This window comes from Zingiber officinale, chromosome 7B (genome assembly GCF_018446385.1).
Source record: "Zingiber officinale cultivar Zhangliang chromosome 7B, Zo_v1.1, whole genome shotgun sequence".
Classification (NCBI taxonomy): domain Eukaryota; kingdom Viridiplantae; phylum Streptophyta; class Magnoliopsida; order Zingiberales; family Zingiberaceae; genus Zingiber; species Zingiber officinale.
In genome coordinates this window covers 93423873-93443528 of record NC_055999.1, presented here as the reverse complement: position 1 = coordinate 93443528, position 19656 = coordinate 93423873, and the positions used below count along the sequence as shown (strand labels likewise).

Below are 19656 nucleotides of genomic sequence, written 5' to 3'. Positions count from 1 at the left end.
TCGCTCCCAATTATCTGCCCAGTATATTGAACCAGTCGATTGGTCCCGGTTACACACTCAACTCTCATCCTATCCGGAGTCACCTTAAAGCTCTCTTCCTCGGCCTTCGTCCCTCAGACGCACTCGAGCTTGCAGCTCCTCTCTGTATTATCCTTCACGTTGCCTTGAAGTTCGCTTCCTTCTGATCCACTCCATTGTTCCTCGTCCTGTGATCTCTCGGATGCACCATCCTCCACCGATCACAAGAACCCGAGCCATAGGATCAACTTTCCCTAAATTTGGTTGCATCAAGCTTCTCATTTGTGATTTTACCGAGTCTTGCATAACTCAAACACACATATCAAACATATATAAAACCTAACTTAAACTCTTTAACATACACATCAAAATCATGATCGTACCCAATTAAACCTAGGTCAATTGCTCCTTAAAAAAAGACCATATGCAAATAATGAAGAATCATAAGACTGAATTACCTGAAATGTATGTTCCTATAAGAAATCTCGGAGCCACCCATTAATAGTAATAGAACTTTGCGTAAAGTTTTCTCTTGTAATATAAGTTACTACTTCTTGATCACTTATAGTACCTCAAACATCCGACTGTATTTTCCAACTAAAATGAAAAATAACTATCAAAATAAAATTGTACATCCAGAATAGACCTAAGAAAAATGATAAACTCAATTAATCTTATTGACTAGTCCTGGAGATGACCTAGAATAAATCTAAGAAGCCATGATCCCAGGTGAATACTTGAGACACACCCCTCTTCCAGATCTATCGTAAGAGAAATGAAAACTAAGACTTACTTTATCAGGGATCCAACGAAAACTACGAGTAACTAAAATACCTTTCAGCGGTATCAATATAGTTACATGGATCATAAATACACCAATATGATAGACTAAAAAAATCTACCGTTCCTAATAGAATAGGTAACAAAGCAATTTTACTGACTACTATTACCACCAAGAGTTGTTATGCCAAGTGCTAAAGCATGGGTATTTTAGACGCATTGAGCAAGGATGGATTAGAAGGGGAGGCTTGATGCAACACTGACGGCCTAACTGACGACCGTTATGTTGTGCATCTTTTTTTTTAGCAAGGATAGGCCAGGGATGCGTGTAAACAGATATTTTCATTTGCATATTTAAATATTAATTTTATATTTAGATGAATGTAAAATTTTTTAAAATAGAAAACCTTAGATTTCATCAAGATCTTAAACCCTATCAGTACCATACTTCACGCTGCCTCATCGATTCAGGTTTCGATCGCCTGCCTCCTCTTCGCTCCATCTCCTCCACGGATCGAACTCATCGGCTGTCTTAAATTTCATAGGAGATGTGCGGAATTGCTCTCCTTGTTTCAGGAGTCGATATCGTCGGTTGTGATCTCTGCAGGGAATCCCTCGACCCCCCATCATTCGACGACGACGAGGTGAAACTCTTATGAAATCTCTTCCTTGCTCAAACGGTGAAATCTAATCGACAAGATGGCAACTGACTTACGTTTTTTAATTTCCCCAGCCAGCTCTGGTGGTGGAGGATCTCAAAGACGCGATCGGAAGAAGAGGACCCGATAGCCTTGGCTCCAAAAAGGTTTTCCTTACATTAAAAAGTGCACAGTCTTCTCGTAAACACGGTGATATATCTGTGGACATCCTGTTTAAGTGTTACTTCCTTGCACATGCTGCCGATTGTATATACTTGTGGCTTTTAACTGGGAAAGACTTGAATTTCAGATGAAGGCCGTGTGGAGGAGGATTTGGATGTATGTATTGAGACAGATGCAAATGAAAACCTCTGTTCTAGATTTGAAGGTGTTAAAGTACGTGATCATAGTAATAGCCAATCATATGGGGAACTTTATTTCTTAGGCGCAACACTGCAGCTGAGGGGTGTAAGTCACATTATTCAGCCATTGGTGGATTCATCTGGAAATATTCTCCTCTTTAATGGTGATTACCAAATTCTTTCTGGCATGCTGATTATTTACCATTGCATTCACCATGTAAATTGTTCTTTCATGTTCTATATGATACTCTTACTTTGCTGTGGATTGCAATAAGAATGACCTCCTGATGTTACTTGTCATCTAAATGCCTATGACTTGGGACATTGGTGACAGGTCCGCAATATTGCTTGTAAGTTGTAGCCAAGCTATAATCGTGGATTTTAAAGAAGTTGAAACCTTCTTCGTTCCAAATTCAAGGGACAGATGCCAAGGACATAGAATCCATTCATTTTAAATCCTCAGTTGAATTTTCTGGACTATCATCTCCGTTAATGATAGTAAAAATTTTCTGTTGATGGCTTGACATGTTGATCAATAATTGATACTTGTAATAATGATACAGAATTTCATATAGTTACAGCTTGGATTATTGTAATATGTCATTCTTTCTGAAGGTATAGCTTGTTGGCTAGAGTCTTGGGATGACTTAACTGTAAATTGGTCAAGTGCCTAGGTTCCCTATTTTATACTCACACATATGTGTACGAATGTATGTATACTTATCCGCATATCCAAGGTAAATTGTAGAAGATTGACAATGCCTGCATTATGTTCTTAGGCTTAGTTCAAGCTTGTTGTACAGTTATTGCACTAGATATTTAATACTTGCCTGGCTACCTGGATTATTGTTATATGTGAAAAATGTTGATTCAAGTAATGTCGCTTCAAGTAATGTTGCTTTTAATTTTCCTCATCTAATGCTCCTTCAGATCTGTTTTGTGCTATATTTATTTTTTCTTTGACTCAAGATTGGTTCTTTGTTACATTTTTCATTTCCAAAGGTGAAATATTTGGTGGAATTCATGTTAGTGATGATAGAAATGATGCTGAAACTCTTTTGCATGTATTGGAAAGACATTGCTGCTGCAATGACAATGGAAAAGAAAAAGTTTGTTCATGCAGTGAGGCCAAGGTGCAACACATTTCTGAGACTATTTCGATGATCAAGGGCCCTTGGGCCTTGGTATATTGGCAGGTAGCTTAGTTATTCTGTTTTCTCTAGCATACTCTGGATGAGATTTTTTTGATGCTTTTTGTATAACTCTCTACTGAATACACTATTCACACATTTGACTCATAGAGAAAATCAAGAAGCTTGTGGTTTGGGCGAGATGTATTTGGAAGGCGAAGCCTCCTTGTTCACTGGCCTACTTTGGGTGACCCAAGACTTCTTCTATCCTCTGTATCACCAGCTTCAGCTATACGGAAGGCTTCTTGTAAGTATAATATTTTGGATTCATTACTAATTAGTTTCATAAAATTTCCTCATTGCAGATTCATAACTATTTTTATTTAAGCTAGCTGCATGTTCTCTTAGATATTTGGATCCTCTTTTCTAATTGTTTTATGGAAATATTTTGTTTATAGTTGTTGTAATATGATCTTTTCAGTTACTTTTGTTAACCTCCTTTTGTCTTTCTTATCATTGCTTATATGCTTGTAGGCACCCAAACCAGTCTAGATACTGAAGCTGAACATTCAACTACTATAGGTTCTTACTGGGAAGAACTTCCTTGTGGGATATACAGTATTCATTTTAAGGCTTTTGAGACAAGTGTGAATCTTGAGAAAAATCTTGCTGGTGAGGTTAGAAAGCACAACTGGATTGATACTTCATTAAATAAGCTAGTCAAATGGGAAAGAACATCCATAGATCCAAAGATGGAATTGTTTTCCTCCAAACATCATCAAGGTCAACCAGAGCAACTTGCTTTGCCTTCAGCCTTTCTCAAAGGAATGAATCATGCACGAGCAAGTTCAGATGTTCATAACCACATGCCAGGTTGCTAATGCTGGACAAACTGTTTCTTTTACCATTTGAAAGCATTTTTCTAGTTAAAACCTCTTGAATGCTGGTATTGGTGGTCAGGTGATGTTCAACCAGCAGAAAAAGTACTCAGTGCACTAAGAAAATCTGTGAGGCGACGGACTGTAAACAGATTCATTCAGGTAAAAGTCATAAATTATTATATTGGGATTTTCCAATAAACTCCTTGCCAAATGTTTGCTTTAACTTTTAATTTGTAGTAAGCATTCATAATTTATCTGGCTAAATTTTCTGAATCCTGTTAAATTAATTAGCATCCTTGGCTTTCTTAAGCCATTGTTTCATCTGTGCATGCCTGTGGTCCTGTGCTGTCATCTTTTTTATTTTATCTATTATGTTAATGTTGACATGATCACAATATAATTGAATAGCTGTCTAAATAAAATTGAATGATATGAATTTAACTTATCATGATTCTCATCTTGATTAATCTGTCTGGAAGCTAGCTAGATTGATTATTCAACCTTGCTGTAGAATGGGCTGAAAGGGATCCATTGTCTCTTGTTTGTCTGATGATGGAGATCAGTATGCTCATTTTTTTATAGACGCCCCAACATCAAGTTGGTTTTCCATGTGCCTTCTAGAAATTTTAGTTTGTGACCAGCCATATTTGAAAATTACAACCCTGCATGTAGAACTTGTGTTTTTAAGAAAATCTCCTAGACACCATGATTTTCTATATATATATATGGTGTTATTATATTGAGGAGTGATGTAATTTTAAATCATGATAATAAAAGTTTTCCAACAGTAGGCAACTTGTCAGAAAGACAAAATGGATGATCATGCACCTATTGCTGTTCTCTTCTCTGGTGGGCTGGATTCCATGATACTTGCAGCAATATTGGATCAATGCCTTGATCCTGGATGTAAGTTCATCTTAAACACATTTCAATGACATGCATCTTATGCGATTTCTCTTTAAATTAAATTTCATCAATTTGCCAATAATGTATCTTAGAAGTCATTGTTTCTGTGATTATGTTAGCTTGATCATTGTGCATTATTCCTGATGACATATTCATATTTGTTTCATTTGGATACATTTTTTATCATAATAAATTAGTTTTTTTTTGAACTTGTCATGAGATACTTCAATTTTGGATGTGATTGTACTAGATCATGGGTCACTTCTCTATGACATCCTTCATTCTTGGATGCGATTATGGTAGATCATGGCTCACTTTTCTATGGAACCCACACATACGTATTGTATTTTATACACTCTCAATTTGGCGATAAAATGCTTTTCTACAGATATAAATGATTTGTCAAAATAAAAGGAAACTCTAGTTGTCTTAATAGTTTTAATTGGTAGTTGATTGCTTCAAAAAAATGGGACTTTTTTCGTTCCTTTTCTAATCTTGCTAGAATAACTTCTATGGACATAGGAGTTTGTGAAATGAAAAGCCAAACACATTGCTGTGTTACCCAAATCACAGTTCAATTTGTTCACAGTATGTAAATGAGTGTGCAATGATATGTTTCTTTATAACAGAGTGCACACTGCTTTCTTTCAGTCACTTCTATAGGCTGCAATTTTCTTGCTCTATTTCATGTGTCCATATCATCCAGCATAGCTAACTATAAATATCACATACTGAACTACCTTTTACACCATATATGGAGATATTCCAGTAAGAAACTTAGGCCTTCTATGCCTGGCTTGCTATCTTCTGTGCTTTGTGTAAATTTTCAAGATTCTGATATTCTTTCAGTTCACAAGCCCCTACCTCTTTTTTTTGGCTTTTATTTGATAGAACAAATTTTCTTTTCGATTGTATCCTTTTGTTACTGCATGTTCCTGATGGAATCTTTTAACAATCTGGAAATTTCATCCAAACTAAAATGGTGAAGATCTTTTGCAACTGATTTGTATTATACACTGTAGAGTAGTATCTTAATTAACTTGGAGTCCTTTGCAATTGTCTTTTTTTATTTTTTTTTTCACTTGTGTGTGGGTGTGTACTATAGCTTCATTTCCTCTTCATAAGAATTTTAATATGTTTTTTATCTGTTTCATTAAATACTCTTTTTTTGTCAACTAAGAGTGAAGACTAACAGCTTGTTGTTATATTCTTTTGCAGACACAATTGATTTGCTAAATGTGAGTTTTGATAGCCAGCTTGCTCCTGACAGAGTTTCTGCTAGGACAGGATTGGCTGAACTTCAAAAAATTGCTCCACATAGAAGGTAATTCTCCACCAGTGTATATGTATACTGTGACTTTGTCCAAGAGAATGCATTTACAAGTCTGCTTAAAATAGTACTCTTTTGATGTTTTGATGTAAGATCAGATGTTATTTGTACATTGTCCATACAAAATGTTCATTTCAAGAAACAAACGCATGATAGGATGTTTTTTTTGGCTGGTATATGCAATTTGTGTATCTTAATCACCCTACTTGGAGAATTTTGTTTCTTTTGTCCTGTCAACTTTGAGGTCCTTCCAGAACCCTGAAATCCTTGGAACCGCAGGTACATCAATGTACATGCATTGAATCATTAAAAATCAAGATTACAGCTTGGTGACTTCTTTACTATGAAACAAACGTCACCATTTTTAATAATTAATCCATGTGCTTCGCAATGTAAGAAACCAAGAATGATTGTTAGAAACTATTCATTGTTAAAACCTGGCAACTGCCTGTTTACTTGTTTAGCTTATATAATTTCCCTTGTTCATGATATTAGTCCATTTTACCATTTTATATGGCTGTTCTTCACATTCTATCTGCTTAATGGCTGTGGATGCGCAGGATTGACCTTCAACCATTGAAATATGCCTTTTATGTACCATATCACCAGAGTTCAAAAATTTCTCCTCTACCATTATAAATCCTAATTAGCGCATGTCAATTGGAAGATTCAAATTGTTGCTCCTTTTTCCAAGAGCAATTATATATTGTTATTATTTGACTTCTTCTTCCCTTTGTCAGACAGGGTTCTGTTAGAGACTTAGAGAGAATACAAAGAGACTTATGATGTCTCTAGTTGAGGGGAGGAAAGAGGGAGAGAAAGGAATAGTGTCAAGGGAGGGAAGAAGGGAAGGAAGAGGCATTGGAGCTGTTTTGTTTGTTTTGCCTACTTAAAATGATATGAAAGAAGAGAATATAGGAGAAATGTCGAATTTAACCTTTTCATTTTGCCATTTGCAAGACTTGCAAGCTAAACTAGTAAATTAAGACTTTTCATCTCCCTCTATTTGGGCTTCCTCTGTTTTGGGCTCTTCCATTAAATGTTTTTCATATAACTGGTGATGTTTTTAGATCTAACAAATAAGGTATCTTGTGATATAAATCTGCTTATTTCTCATTCTGATTATTGGCATATTTAGATAACAGGTGGAGGCTGGTGGAGATTGATGCTATTCTCTCTGATTTGACATGTGAAGCAAAGCATTTATTATCATTGATACATCCAGCAAAGACCTACATGGTATCTCTTTCATTGATGTTGTTAAGAAATATGTTTCTTATCTTGTCCAGTTTCTCTCAACCCTCTTGTTTAGATTGTTTCCAAATCTTGTTCTTGTCGGTTCTTTTATTTTACTTATACATGAAGGTTGTTCTATTCTGTTTGGGTCATAATTAGACTTGAGTCTGTTTTAGTCAGGTTGTGGAAAGTAAAAAACTAAAAAAAGCTTATATGAGGGTTCAAAGTGATTGCTTGAGAAATTTTAGCATTGAAAATTGTTTGAGTTACTGAAAATGTTGTTTGTTTATCTCTAAGTTAATGTATTTGACAATCATGGAATGCAGTAAATCCTTGAATTTGTTATCCAAGTAGTGGAGTTGAGTGATGCAAAGTAAGGTCGTTAAAGTAATGGTTAAGTAGAGTTATGATCAAAGGAGAACTGAATTATAAACCATGTATGTTGGTGTATTATATACCTCAATGAGCAATACTTGATCATGATTAACTCAAAACTCCAAAAAAATCCTCTCTATCTCTTATTGAAGGAGGCATGTGGTTCCCTTCTCAAAATGAGCCACCTGAGATCTTTTGTTCTCTCTAAATGCTATATATATCTTATTTGTCAGTTCCCATTCTTGTCCGTAGGCAATTTGCATTCATGTTTAACATGCCATGACGATCAGAAAATGCTTTTGTAATATAACAAAGGTTTGGTTATGATGGTTGTTGTCTCAGGATCTTAATATTGGGATGGCATTATGGTTGGCTGCTGGTGGTGATGGCTGGGTGGATGGGAGGCTTTGTAATTTACAAAATAACAACCAGAGATATCGATATAAGTCATCTGCCCGGATTCTTATAGTTGGCTCTGGTGCTGATGAGCAATGTGCTGGGTATGGCAGGCATAGGACGAAGTATAGGCTTGGAGGGTATGTTTGGCATGGGATAGATGCATTTTCCTGTTCTTTCTCCAATTTCTTGATTATATATACCTTTCCTTGCATTACTTAATCTTAAACTCAACACTCTATGTACATTCTACATATACTGCTGCTAGGCATGACTTCCATTTCTGTTTGGCATGTATTGACTTTGTTCATAAAATCTTATGTAGTTAATATTTTTTTATTCTTGTGCTGAAAAGAGTTTATACCTGTGATCTATTAAACTTATAATTGATCTGTTACTTTGTTTCACTGCATGGTTCTTTGTGACTAGTTTGGATCCTCTGTCCCGAAATAACTCTATCCCCATGTCCCTTGTCGATCGGACGGTTATGACATCCTTAAGATGTGTACAGTATCCTCATGATATGCAAGACATCCTTGAGATGTAATCTGGTCCATCCGATCGGCAAGGGGACACAGGGACAGAGGTATTTTGGGACAGAGGATCCGAACTCACTTTGTGACATCCACTTCCCAAAGCATAATGCTTGCTTCTTTTTTTTTTTCTGTTTTTTTTTCTTTATACTTACTCAAATATCGCATCCAGTAATCCTTTAATGCAATTTTTTTTACATTACTTTGAGCCTTCAGTTGGGTTGCACTTCATGAAGAAATGAGATTAGATGTGCAGAGAATTTGGAAAAGGAATATGGGTAGGGATGACAGATGCATTTCTGATCGAGGAAAGGAGGTATTCTTTTTGTTCCATTAACACCAAACCTCCTATTGCACCTTTTTTGCTTATACCATTTTTCGCTTTTCAGGCTAGATTCCCATTTCTCGACGAGGATGTTATTAGAACTCTACTGGAGCTCCCTCTGTGGGATATTGCTGACCTTGATAGACCTGTTGGGATAGGTGACAAGAAGATCCTTAGAGAGGTTTGTCCTGCAATTGGAATTTACAATTCGTTTAATTGTTGTAGATTCTCTAGTATATAATAATTGTCTTGTAACTCCTGTAGGATATTCAGATAAAAGCATTTTTTTTATATGCATAATTTTAAACATTGACATATATATATATACACATTTGAAAAACAGAAGATCAATGAGAAAATATAGGCTGATTATGAAAAAGATGACTGATAGAGTCTAGTTACGAGAATATAATCTATTATGAGGCGTGTGCCAAATTGAGTGGGAAAAACAAATAGAAGGAAATAAAGGGTAACCCAGCAAGATTCTCTTGTCTACATTCGATAGAAGAGGAAAACAACGAGACAGGATGGAAGAGTGTAGGAAACATTGAATATTGATGGAAACACTAAAATCCTGCATGTTTGGGAATGACAAAAACCAAAGTACTAATTATGTTCTTTTCTCTCATTTCTTCTTTCCTCTCTTTCAAATAGATAAAATGAAGGAAACCCCTCACCTCTCCCTTCTTCTCCATTCCCAATTACTCTTCCTTTCTGTCTCTTTCTCCTACAAGCAGACACACAGAGTAGAAGCTATAGAAGATAGAAGTAGACAAAAAAAATAAAAATAAATATGTAATAAAAAGTAATTTAATTGATTTGAATATTACTAACAATCTTGCATAATGGTCAAATTAATGTAACCAGTTCCAGATAGTAGAGACATAATTTGTGTCAAGGTGTGTTGAATTTGGTTGCTTTATCTCTTCAAGGTTTCTCGGTTGCTTGGATTAGAGCAAGCTGCTGCAATGCCAAAGAGGGCCATCCAGGTGCTTTTTTTTTTTTTTTTTTTTTTTTTGTCTAGATTGACGTTAGCTTCAGCTGACCACCAATTTATTTTGCATCCAACTAAGAAATTGTGAAATCTTCCTGTACTGAACTCTTTGCAGTTTGGTTCGAGAATTGCAAGAGAATCTAATCGAAAAAACTTCGGAAGCAACCGGGCAGCAAACCAAGCTTCTGCTGGCAGTGTTGACATCCATCAGTTGATAAACTAACACTAAGTTGGAGCTTTGTTAGCTCCATCTGAGCACCGTTTGATTCTGCATCTAATTATCTCTCAAAGTTTCAGACGTTGCAAGTTCATCTCATATTGAACTCTTTACAATTTGATTCAAGAAAAACTTTGGAAGCAGCCGGGCAGCAACCCATGCTTCTGCTCGAACTGTTACAAGATCCATCACTTTGTAAAGTAACACTAAGTTCGAACTGTATGAGCTTCAGCTGAGCCCCAATTTGTATTGCATCTAGTTATCCTTTGGAGTTTTAGACACTCACTGCCATATCATCTTGTGTTGAACTCTTTACAGTTTGCTTTGAGAATCACAAGATAATAGAAGAAAATACTTCCGAAGCAATCATCTTGTGTTGTTGTCTTGAATGAATATCCTTTTCCTGATGAAATCTTGTGTAAAATATTGTCTGAGTTATCTCACAAGTATCCTGATGAATTAACCTTAGTCAAACAATTCTAGTTATTATTTTATTTTTTTGAAGTTAATATAACTTGCACACCATCTCAAGCAAACAAAGCTCTAAGGCTCTGTTTACCTGCTGAGGAAGAGAAGAAGATTTGATCCCTTCAGACCCCTTTTACATGCAAAGAGATAAGTCAATCATTTTATTTCACTTCCTTTTTCATGGTGGCAAAAAGTGAATATGTTTATCCCTAATGTCCTTCAATTTGTCCCAGGGTCAACACGAAGGGGGTAAATCATGGACGGCTATTAGCATTTGGAATAGTGACTAACACATAAGGGAGGTATTTATCTCGATTTTATCGAGATTCGAACTCCAGATTTCATGATGACAACACTTCATGTGCTAGCCACTACACTCATTCGAGGGAAGCATTTCACTTCCTTTTTCATGCTTCAAATCAGTGTCAACTGATGACCATAACATCTTCGTGGAGTTATTCTCTGCTAGGATTGTATTTTCTTAACCAAAAAGGTGAGAAAAATAAAAGAAAAAAAATTGAAGACGACGAGAAGAAACGTACATCCAACGACAAATGTAACAGTTCGTATTCAAACCAGGCCAAAAAATGCCATAGTCAATTGAACATAAGTATTTAAGATTAAATTTTACTTTTATTTATTTATTTGGCCTTTATTTTTTGTTTACCATGTTTTCCAAATAAAATATAATAAATTTAGAAAACACATCCTTTTATTCTCTCTCTCCAATTTTTTTTTTTTAAAGGTAGATTTATACCATTCTTTTCCCTTCAAAAAACAGCACAAAAGAACCATTTTGTACCTTCTGGTTCCTCACATTTCTATCCCTCGTAGGAAAGAGACTACCTGAGTTTTGATGATGGGTCTGAAATTAAACAAACTGGATCCATAAATTCTAAAGATGCACACAAACTGAAGAAATTCTCCATCTCTAGTTTACAAACAAAACCTAATAACTATCAGAACTACATCTCCTACACCTACAAATAAGCAAGCACACACATTGCTGCTACAGGTGAATTAGAATGTGAACATCATAGGTGTCACCTAAAGTACATGCCACAGCATTACATGAGTTAAGTGCGAGTTCCATATGAGTGTTAACTATTCTGCTTCATTAATGGCCTGCACATTCTCAGTATCTGTCTCATTCTTCATCTTCTTCGTCCTCAGCTTCAGCCAATTTGGTCAGCTCCTCTTGGATTATGAGCTTTATCGATGCTTTCCGGGGGTTCAGATCCACTATATAGTGCGTAGCTGATGGAGAATTGACAAAATTATAACATTGTAGAAATTGATGAAAGAGAAGGAACAGATAAGGGTTCTAAAGTACATACCAAGCAGCTTCAGAATATCTGTGAAAGTTGCCTGAAACAAACAAATAGGACGCTCAAAGTGATTAATAAGATCCAAATTCCAAAGAATTAGAAAGTTATCTGGAGATGGAAGAGAGCACAGATACATAAGATTGGTATTTACCAAAATGTGGTCCAGTAAATTTTTTTTTATTCAAAAGGTGCCCAGAGTTCATTTTTCTCCATAATAACCAAATTTACCTCCAAAAGAAGCCACAAAGTGACTTATAACTATAAATTTATCTCATATTTGGTACTGAGGCATTTCCAAACTTGTAGATGTTGAAAATGAATTTTTTGGCTCTAAGTTTTGCTGTGAATTGATTTGCAAATTACCATACAGCACATTCTTTTATCACAATGCAACCTGATTTGGAAATTTGATTGAACCACAAAAATTATATATTTAACAGATGTTCAACCTTTTTTTTCTTCTAAATTTTGAGATGAACCGATTTGCAAATCGCCTTGCACAGTCAAATAATAAATTTATTACATGTTTAGTTTTGAGACACAGACACCCCAAGTTGCACATTTCAAGTTTTCAAATGTCTACATATATCTTTTGGCCCTAAATCTAGCCATTTGTAGATCAACTCCAGCAGGTTTAGTGTCATTTTCCACCATGAACTTAATTCAAAAATCAACTTGCATTATAAAATTTACAAAATTATCTTATATTCACCTTTGACACACCTCAAGTTGAACAGTTAGGTTTTTTGATATCCAAAAATGTTCTTTTTTTTACCCAAATTCTTGTTGCAAGCTGATTTATGAATCAACTTACACGACCTGTCGAAGAAAAATTAAATCACTACCAAAGCTGTCATAGGGGAAATTAGATTTGGGTTGCCTTTTTGGTTAAAAAGAAATTTGTAAGGATGCATTTTGGTGAATACCAAGTAGAATCTGTGATCCTCCTCACTGTCTATTTGAGTGTATTTAAATATTATTGCATTGTTACCTTCGTACTGCTCCAAAGAAACAATTGAAGTGCATTTCTGGAACAATCTAAGTAATCTACATAAACAAACAATCTTAGTAGACGTAGCTCACCGTGTTAAAGTCGACTTCCTTCAGAATTTCACATATTTTCTTTCGTAATTCCTCCTTGCTTGGTTGTTGGGCTTTGGATTTTGCTTTATTATCTTTACTAACCCTTTTACCTTGATCAAAAGTGAAATGCATTTCAGAACAAATGCAAAAAAAAAAAAAAAACTAACTGTGCTAAAATCCAAAGCAAAATTCATTGAAACTTGAAGCTCCTCTAAAAACAAGGCAATTTGTAACAAAATGGATTTGCAACAGAAGTACTATCAATGATTTAAGCAAAATTTCCAGAATAGTGTTGCAATATCATTATATATAAATTCCAGCTTAAATGACATAACTCTATTTAACAGAGAAGGATAGTAAAGACAAGGGTGAAAAAAAAATGTCCTAGATCTCCTGTAGCCAGACAAATTATAATGACAACTTATGGCTAATAGATTACCAGTATCCTTTTCTTTCTTTGCTGATCTAATGTTTGACTTTTTCTTAGGTGAATCAGTCATTTTTTTCTTCCTGGAGAAGACCTTTGTACGTACATCATCAGCAACATCCTTTGTTTTGGTGTGTAAGGAAGATGATTGTCTAGTAGAATCCTTGGCAGTTGCAGCAACTAACTCTGCCTTAGAGTTGGTCCTCACAGTTTCCATACCAATAGAATCCTTCTGTTTAGAAACTCTCTTCTTCTCTTTGTTCCCCTTTTCTAGATCCTCTTTTTCATGTTCATTTTCTTTGGACATGTCATTAGTTTCATCGTCATCTTCACTCTCAGAAAGCTCAACTGATTTGCCTTTGAGAGGATCACTTTCATTGACTTCATCTCCATCGTCCATTTCTGATAAGCTTTTATCTCCTTCACTCAGAGAGGCATCATCTGTGTTCTCTTTCTGCATGTGAAAGAAAATTAATCGTCAAAGAGGACATAATCTAACTTTATCAATCACCATAACAAACCTACATGATGAAATATGAACTGAATAATAATAAAAAAATATGAAGTTTAAGTGCAAAGGGAAGGACACAGAATGATACTGCTGAATGTTAGATCCATTTTTTTCTGATACAGACCTTTCTAGACCTCTTTGAATGTGCACCTTCAATTCTCTTTGAAGAACTTCCCTTGGCTAGTCTCTTGCGTTTTCTGGATTTTGTTGATTGCTACAAAAAAAAAAAGAAGTATACAATGAGCATATGAATGAATCCCATCCATCAACATTAAGATACTAAGAAATAATCAAATAAAGCATAAGAGAGTTGTCTGATTCAGAAATAGTACTTCATTGTTAGGGTGAGGGGCAACCAAGAAGTCCAACAACTTTTCTACAAGTTCTTCCTGCAATATGTCATCCAAATAATCAATATGAGACAATCAGAAGCAAGCATAGATGAGAAGGCAATTTCACTTTAGATTAGAACCTTAGAAGTGGAAGATCAACCTACCTTTCTAGAATTGGCTTTGGAAGCCGGTAAATCAAACAGATCGCATAGATCCAACAGTGTATCTTTTACATACTTGTCAAGTTTCTCCTTCATTTTATCTCTCTGCTTTTCCTGGAGAAGATGAAATTTAGCTTGTGAGGAAAAATGAATAAAGAACTAGCACTAGGGTAAGTGCAAAACAAGTTATTCTTGAAGAAATGAGCTCTTACATCACTTTCATGCCATACAAAACCTGAAAACTGGAGAATATGATGTTTGAAATTCACTGCCTGCACTAAAATAAAACAATATCTTTCAGAAAGGCATTGGTAATGGAGACTGATGGCATCATGTCTATAGGTACAGACAACCGTAGCATATTTCCAATTATTCAAATTTGCAGCACTTACTAGGGTTACACCTTCTTTCAAGACACTCACTAGATTGAAAACATTAAGTGGAAAGCTTTGATTTAAAGCACATGAACAATACAAAGCAAGAGCAACAAAAATTCCCACAACATTCTCGTATAGACTCAAAGATACCATTCTTAAATTTGTTTAGGGATGTAAACATGGGCATTAAAAACCTCAACAGATAGTGACACTCATGTACATAAAAAAGAAAGTAACACAGAATGTACACCCTAGTCATTGTGGGAAGCTTTCAACTAATGGAGGTAAAAGGCCTGCCAAGTTACCATCTTGAGAACCTCCATAATTGAAGGTAATCTTATTGCATTGCTCAGTATCTAAAAAGAGTATCTGAGAACGTTCGTTCAGATTGATTACTGTTTAATTATACAGGTTATTAGTATCCTAAGTACCCTATACAAGCATCTATAAGAGAAGCTAAAAAATAAGAAAGCAAAGATAAGTATCCTTCTGTGTTGATTTTCTACTTCTCTAGACTCTGGTTTAGATTCTCTGTGGATATAGTAAGAGGTTGGTTTAGCCCTAGCAATGACTATTAACCTGGCAAGGTCTTCAAGAATAAGGGTGGGATGACCTATATTAGGCTGCCACCCCTTTTGGTTCATTTGTTTTTCTATGCAAGGAATCCATTTGATGAACTTCAAAAAATTTATCTAATAATAAATTTCAATTAAATGAAATATAATGTGAAAATTTTGAAAGTAAAACAATGTGTCTCACAGAAACACTCATTTAATGCAAATAGTATTGTCAAAAGGTTAATAAATTTTTTTTAGGAAAACTAAAAATATACAAAGTGAAAAATCACAACTTTATGCAAAGAACAAAGTTCAAAATAATTTCGAATAAACCAAGAAGCATAGGCATGCAATATAAATTAGCTAGCTATTCACAGCAACACTTTTGCACTCGGATTGTAGACCATTGAGGCAGCATCAAATCTTTGAAACAAACATAATCACTACAAACAAATTATAAGGCAATCAGAAAATGATACTTATGTTGCAAATAACTTAGGCTACTACTTAAGCCCTAAAAGTGCACCACGCCTGAACAAACCATAGAAGAAATTAGAAAGAATGACAAGATATTATAGAGAATAAAGAAAGCATACTCCGCACCTTTCCTCTCCTTCCAAAAAGAGTATGATGAATCAATTTAATATCATCAGGTTTCTTCCTTGCTAGCTTGTGAGCCACTGGAGTGAAGAACCACACGTGCATGAAATATCATATAGTTAGAACATACTTGAGATATGAAGGAAAAGAAAAGTAAACTGTAAGATATAAAGATGTGGCCAAAACTATAATACAATTTTGGATTTTAGATGTTAAATTATTAGAATCTTGACAACAATATTTACTTTTGGATTTTAGATGATAGCTAAAAGTTTTCTTCTTGTTTAAGGGAATAGTTAATGTATATAAAATAAATAAATTAAAATTGGTGAATAAGTATTTAATCAAGTGGTAATGGTATCCTACAAATACAATTGAGAATAATTTCTACATGCATCCTTTCAATTTGTTTTGTCTATTTTGCCAGATAAATCTAATACACCAACAAGTTGAATAATGAACATACTTCTAATTGACCAGTGAAGAGCAACAATAAAAATGTATATCATATATAAAAGGGGAAACAATGTTGCATGACAACTAAGTGAAGCATGAACAACCATCTCTAAAGGAAATTGTGTTTATCTAACAAATGTAAAGCAAAACAAATTTGACAAGGAGCAAAACAATCAATGCATAAGGAATGTTGGTTACGAAGATAAAGAACCACAATAAATGAATTGGTAACAAGACATTTAAGCATATAGACCAACTGATAAGGACAGTCATATACAAGAAGTTCCTCCAAATACGAGACAATTTCTTGGTGCAAAAAGGAAACACACAAAATCATACATAATCGGGAAAACAATGCTGCATGACAACCAATTGAAGCACAAACAACCATTTCTAAAGGGAATTGTATTTATCTAAAAAATTTAAAATAAAACAAATTTAACAATTAGCAAAATAATGAAGTCTTACAAAGTTAATGAAACAAAAAAAAAAAAATGAATTGGCAACAAGATACTTGAGCACATACTGATAAGCTCAGTCATATATAAGAAATTCCTCCGAATACGAAACAATTTCTTGATGCAAAAAGGAGAACATAACAAAATTCAAGAAAACAAAAGGTTTCCATTTTAATGTCAATATGAAACTTCTAAATTGGAATATATCATAAATAACATACCACTTGGTATATCCTTCAATGGAGTGCCACGTCCCTGTAACAAGAGATATCTCAGATATCCATTGATTAAAATAGAAACCTCAAAAGGCAAGATTAAGAGAAAAGTAAATGCATAATAAAACACCTTTTCAACTTGGAACTCCCTTGATGCCTCATTTTCAATTACTTCTACCAATCTCTCTACAGCTTTTCTTTCACGCACAGGACGTTCAATGGATGAAGAGATAGGACTATTTAGTAACTCCTTGGCTTTTGTGACACTTACACCTCCTTTTCTCTTTTTAATTTGAACCTGTGATCTTTTTCTTTTATACCCTACAGCTTCATTATCCCTGTTATCCTTCTGTTTAGTATTACCATTTTCTTCACCCTCCATATGATTTTTTGGTTCTCCCTGCTTTGGTTCTTGCTTCACGCCCTCCTCTTCTTTTTCCACTCCCTCATTTTTTTCATCCTCTGCATCTACCATTTCCACATCCTCAACCGTGATTGCTTTATCACCTTCCACAACAATCATTTTTCCATCCTCAACAGCCATTATTTTATCACCTTCCGCATCAGTCTTTTTCCCATCCTCAGATTTGGCAGTACTTGGGTCCTCAGTTCTGATACCTTCTTTTGATTCTTCTACATCATTTGATTTTGCAGTGGTAGTTGTCACACCCTTTGCTGCTTTATCACCTTCTTCCTCAACCATTTCCGTATCCTCAATAGTAGCAATTGTATCGTCAATCTCATTTTTGTCTTTTGTTTTTTTTATATCATTCTGTTTGGCCATTGTATCCACACCCTCAATTCTATTGTCATCTTTCGATTCTTCTGTAGTAATTTCTTTTCGCAGAGGTCTTGCGTCCTTAATTGTGTCGTCTTCTTTTGATTCTTCTATAATACTTTCTTTTTGCATAGGCCGTGCATCCTCAGTTATGTCGTCTTCTTTTGATTCTTCTACAGCACTGTCTTTCTGCACAGGTCTCGCATCCTTAGCTGTGTCATCTTCTTTTGATTCTTGTGAAGTACTTTCTTTTTGCACAGATCCAGAATCCTCAACCATATCATCTCCTTCCGATTCTTCTACAGTATCTTCATTTTGCACTGGTCTTGCATCCTCAATTGTGTCATCTTCTTTTGATTCTTCTGCAGAACTTTCCATTTGCAGAGGTCGTGCATCCTCAGTTATATCATTTTCTTTGGATTCTTCTATAGCTCTTTCTTTTTGCACAGGTCTTGCATCCTCAGTCGTGTCATCTTCTTTTGATTCTTCTAAGGTACTTTCTTTTTGCACAGGTCCAGAATCCTTAATCGTGTCGTCTTCTTTTGGTTCTTCTACAGTATTTTCATTTTGCACAGGTTTTGCATCGTCAATTGTGTTGTCTTCCTTTGAGTGTCTGATATCATTTTCTTTTGCAGTGTCCGTTTCTTCAATGTCCTTCTGTTCACCATTCTCCTCTACTATATTAACTGCACAGTCATTTCCCTTATCTCCAGATTTGAACACAGCATTCCTCAGATCCGGAGGACCAGATCCATTATCTATTGTGGCCTTATCCACCGTGCCACATTTAGGTTTAGTGTCCAACTCTTCAGAATCAACAGATACCAAAGTATTACCTTCAGGAGACAGAGCAGACCCACTTTCCGTCATAATTCCCCCCACTTCAGATGATGGTTTGTCTTCTGCCGTCCCAACAGGTTTAGACGCTATACTCGATCTAAATAACATGGAAAGATTGAAACTTTAATGCAGAGGAGCAATGTTATGCATCGGCAGAACGAAAACAGTTGAGTTTAGGATATGAAGAGCAAATTAAAATGCAAACAAAAACAACAATTTCTAGAGAAACCTAATTATGGAACCCTATCTCCTCCACAATTCATCACATACACGAAACGCGAGGCGGACCTAGGGTAAACCAGAAGGGGAAAGAAAAGACTAGTCTCAAACGGCCGTTTCCAAAACCCTAGCTGGATCAAACGTCATCGATCTTGTTCAAAACAATATCTAAATCATAGCAAAAACGAGGAAAACATCAAGAATAATCTGATTGAAGCCACTAGAGGAGGCACCTGAGGAAGATACTCGAGCTGAGAGCGACAAAAGTTGGGGCTTCAGAGAGCAACAGTTCAAACTCGCCCGCTACTCCTTCCCTCCCTATCCATTTGTACGAAATCTCTGCTTGTCAGCTGCAGCTGCCGCGGAGAAATAGTAATAATAATTCACTTCGGCCCCCTAAACTTATTAATAGTTTTACAAACCCTTTCAAGCTTTAAAATTATCAAAGTAGTCCTTGAAAATTCTAAAATAAAGTAGAACGAGTTTAAAATTCTAAAAATATTTTGGATTCGTTCAGCCAATCATCCATGCACCCAAGGGATCAAAATGAAATTATATTAATATATACTTTCTTTCTACACTAAAACTAATTTTTCTCTAATTATTTTTTATATAAAAAAATATCTATGATCGTGATTCTATTTAGTATCACATTTTAGATTAATAACACTGCAAATAAAAAAACTTTTATAAATATCTTGGACTTATAATATTAAAAAATATAC

General features: G+C 35.2%; 2 protein-coding genes across 2 annotated transcripts; one reads left to right on the top strand and one right to left on the bottom strand.

The window, feature by feature from the left end:
- Positions 1–1207: 1207 nt before the first annotated feature.
- Positions 1208–10487, top strand: LOC122006302 (asparagine synthetase domain-containing protein 1-like). The gene is made up of 15 exons (XM_042561753.1): positions 1208–1442; positions 1532–1646; positions 1747–1962; positions 2801–2994; positions 3100–3235; positions 3463–3801; positions 3889–3968; positions 4601–4715; positions 5934–6039; positions 7191–7284; positions 7999–8192; positions 8802–8901; positions 8975–9091; positions 9843–9899; positions 10020–10487. The coding sequence occupies exons 1-15, from the start codon at positions 1347–1349 to the stop codon at positions 10125–10127; spliced, it is 2067 nt and encodes a 688-aa protein (XP_042417687.1). The 5' UTR covers positions 1208–1346; the 3' UTR covers positions 10128–10487.
- Positions 10488–11460: 973 nt separating this feature from the next.
- LOC122006301 (uncharacterized protein YGR130C-like) lies at positions 11461–19294 on the bottom strand. The gene is made up of 12 exons (XM_042561752.1): positions 19165–19294; positions 17225–18809; positions 17101–17134; positions 15969–16045; positions 14644–14703; positions 14435–14545; positions 14271–14327; positions 14063–14152; positions 13440–13881; positions 13001–13110; positions 11927–11957; positions 11461–11846 (listed from the first exon to the last, which is right to left on the bottom strand). The coding sequence occupies exons 2-12, from the start codon at positions 18740–18742 to the stop codon at positions 11737–11739; spliced, it is 2640 nt and encodes an 879-aa protein (XP_042417686.1). The 5' UTR covers positions 18743–18809; positions 19165–19294; the 3' UTR covers positions 11461–11736.
- Between the last annotated feature and the right edge of the window lie 362 nt (positions 19295–19656).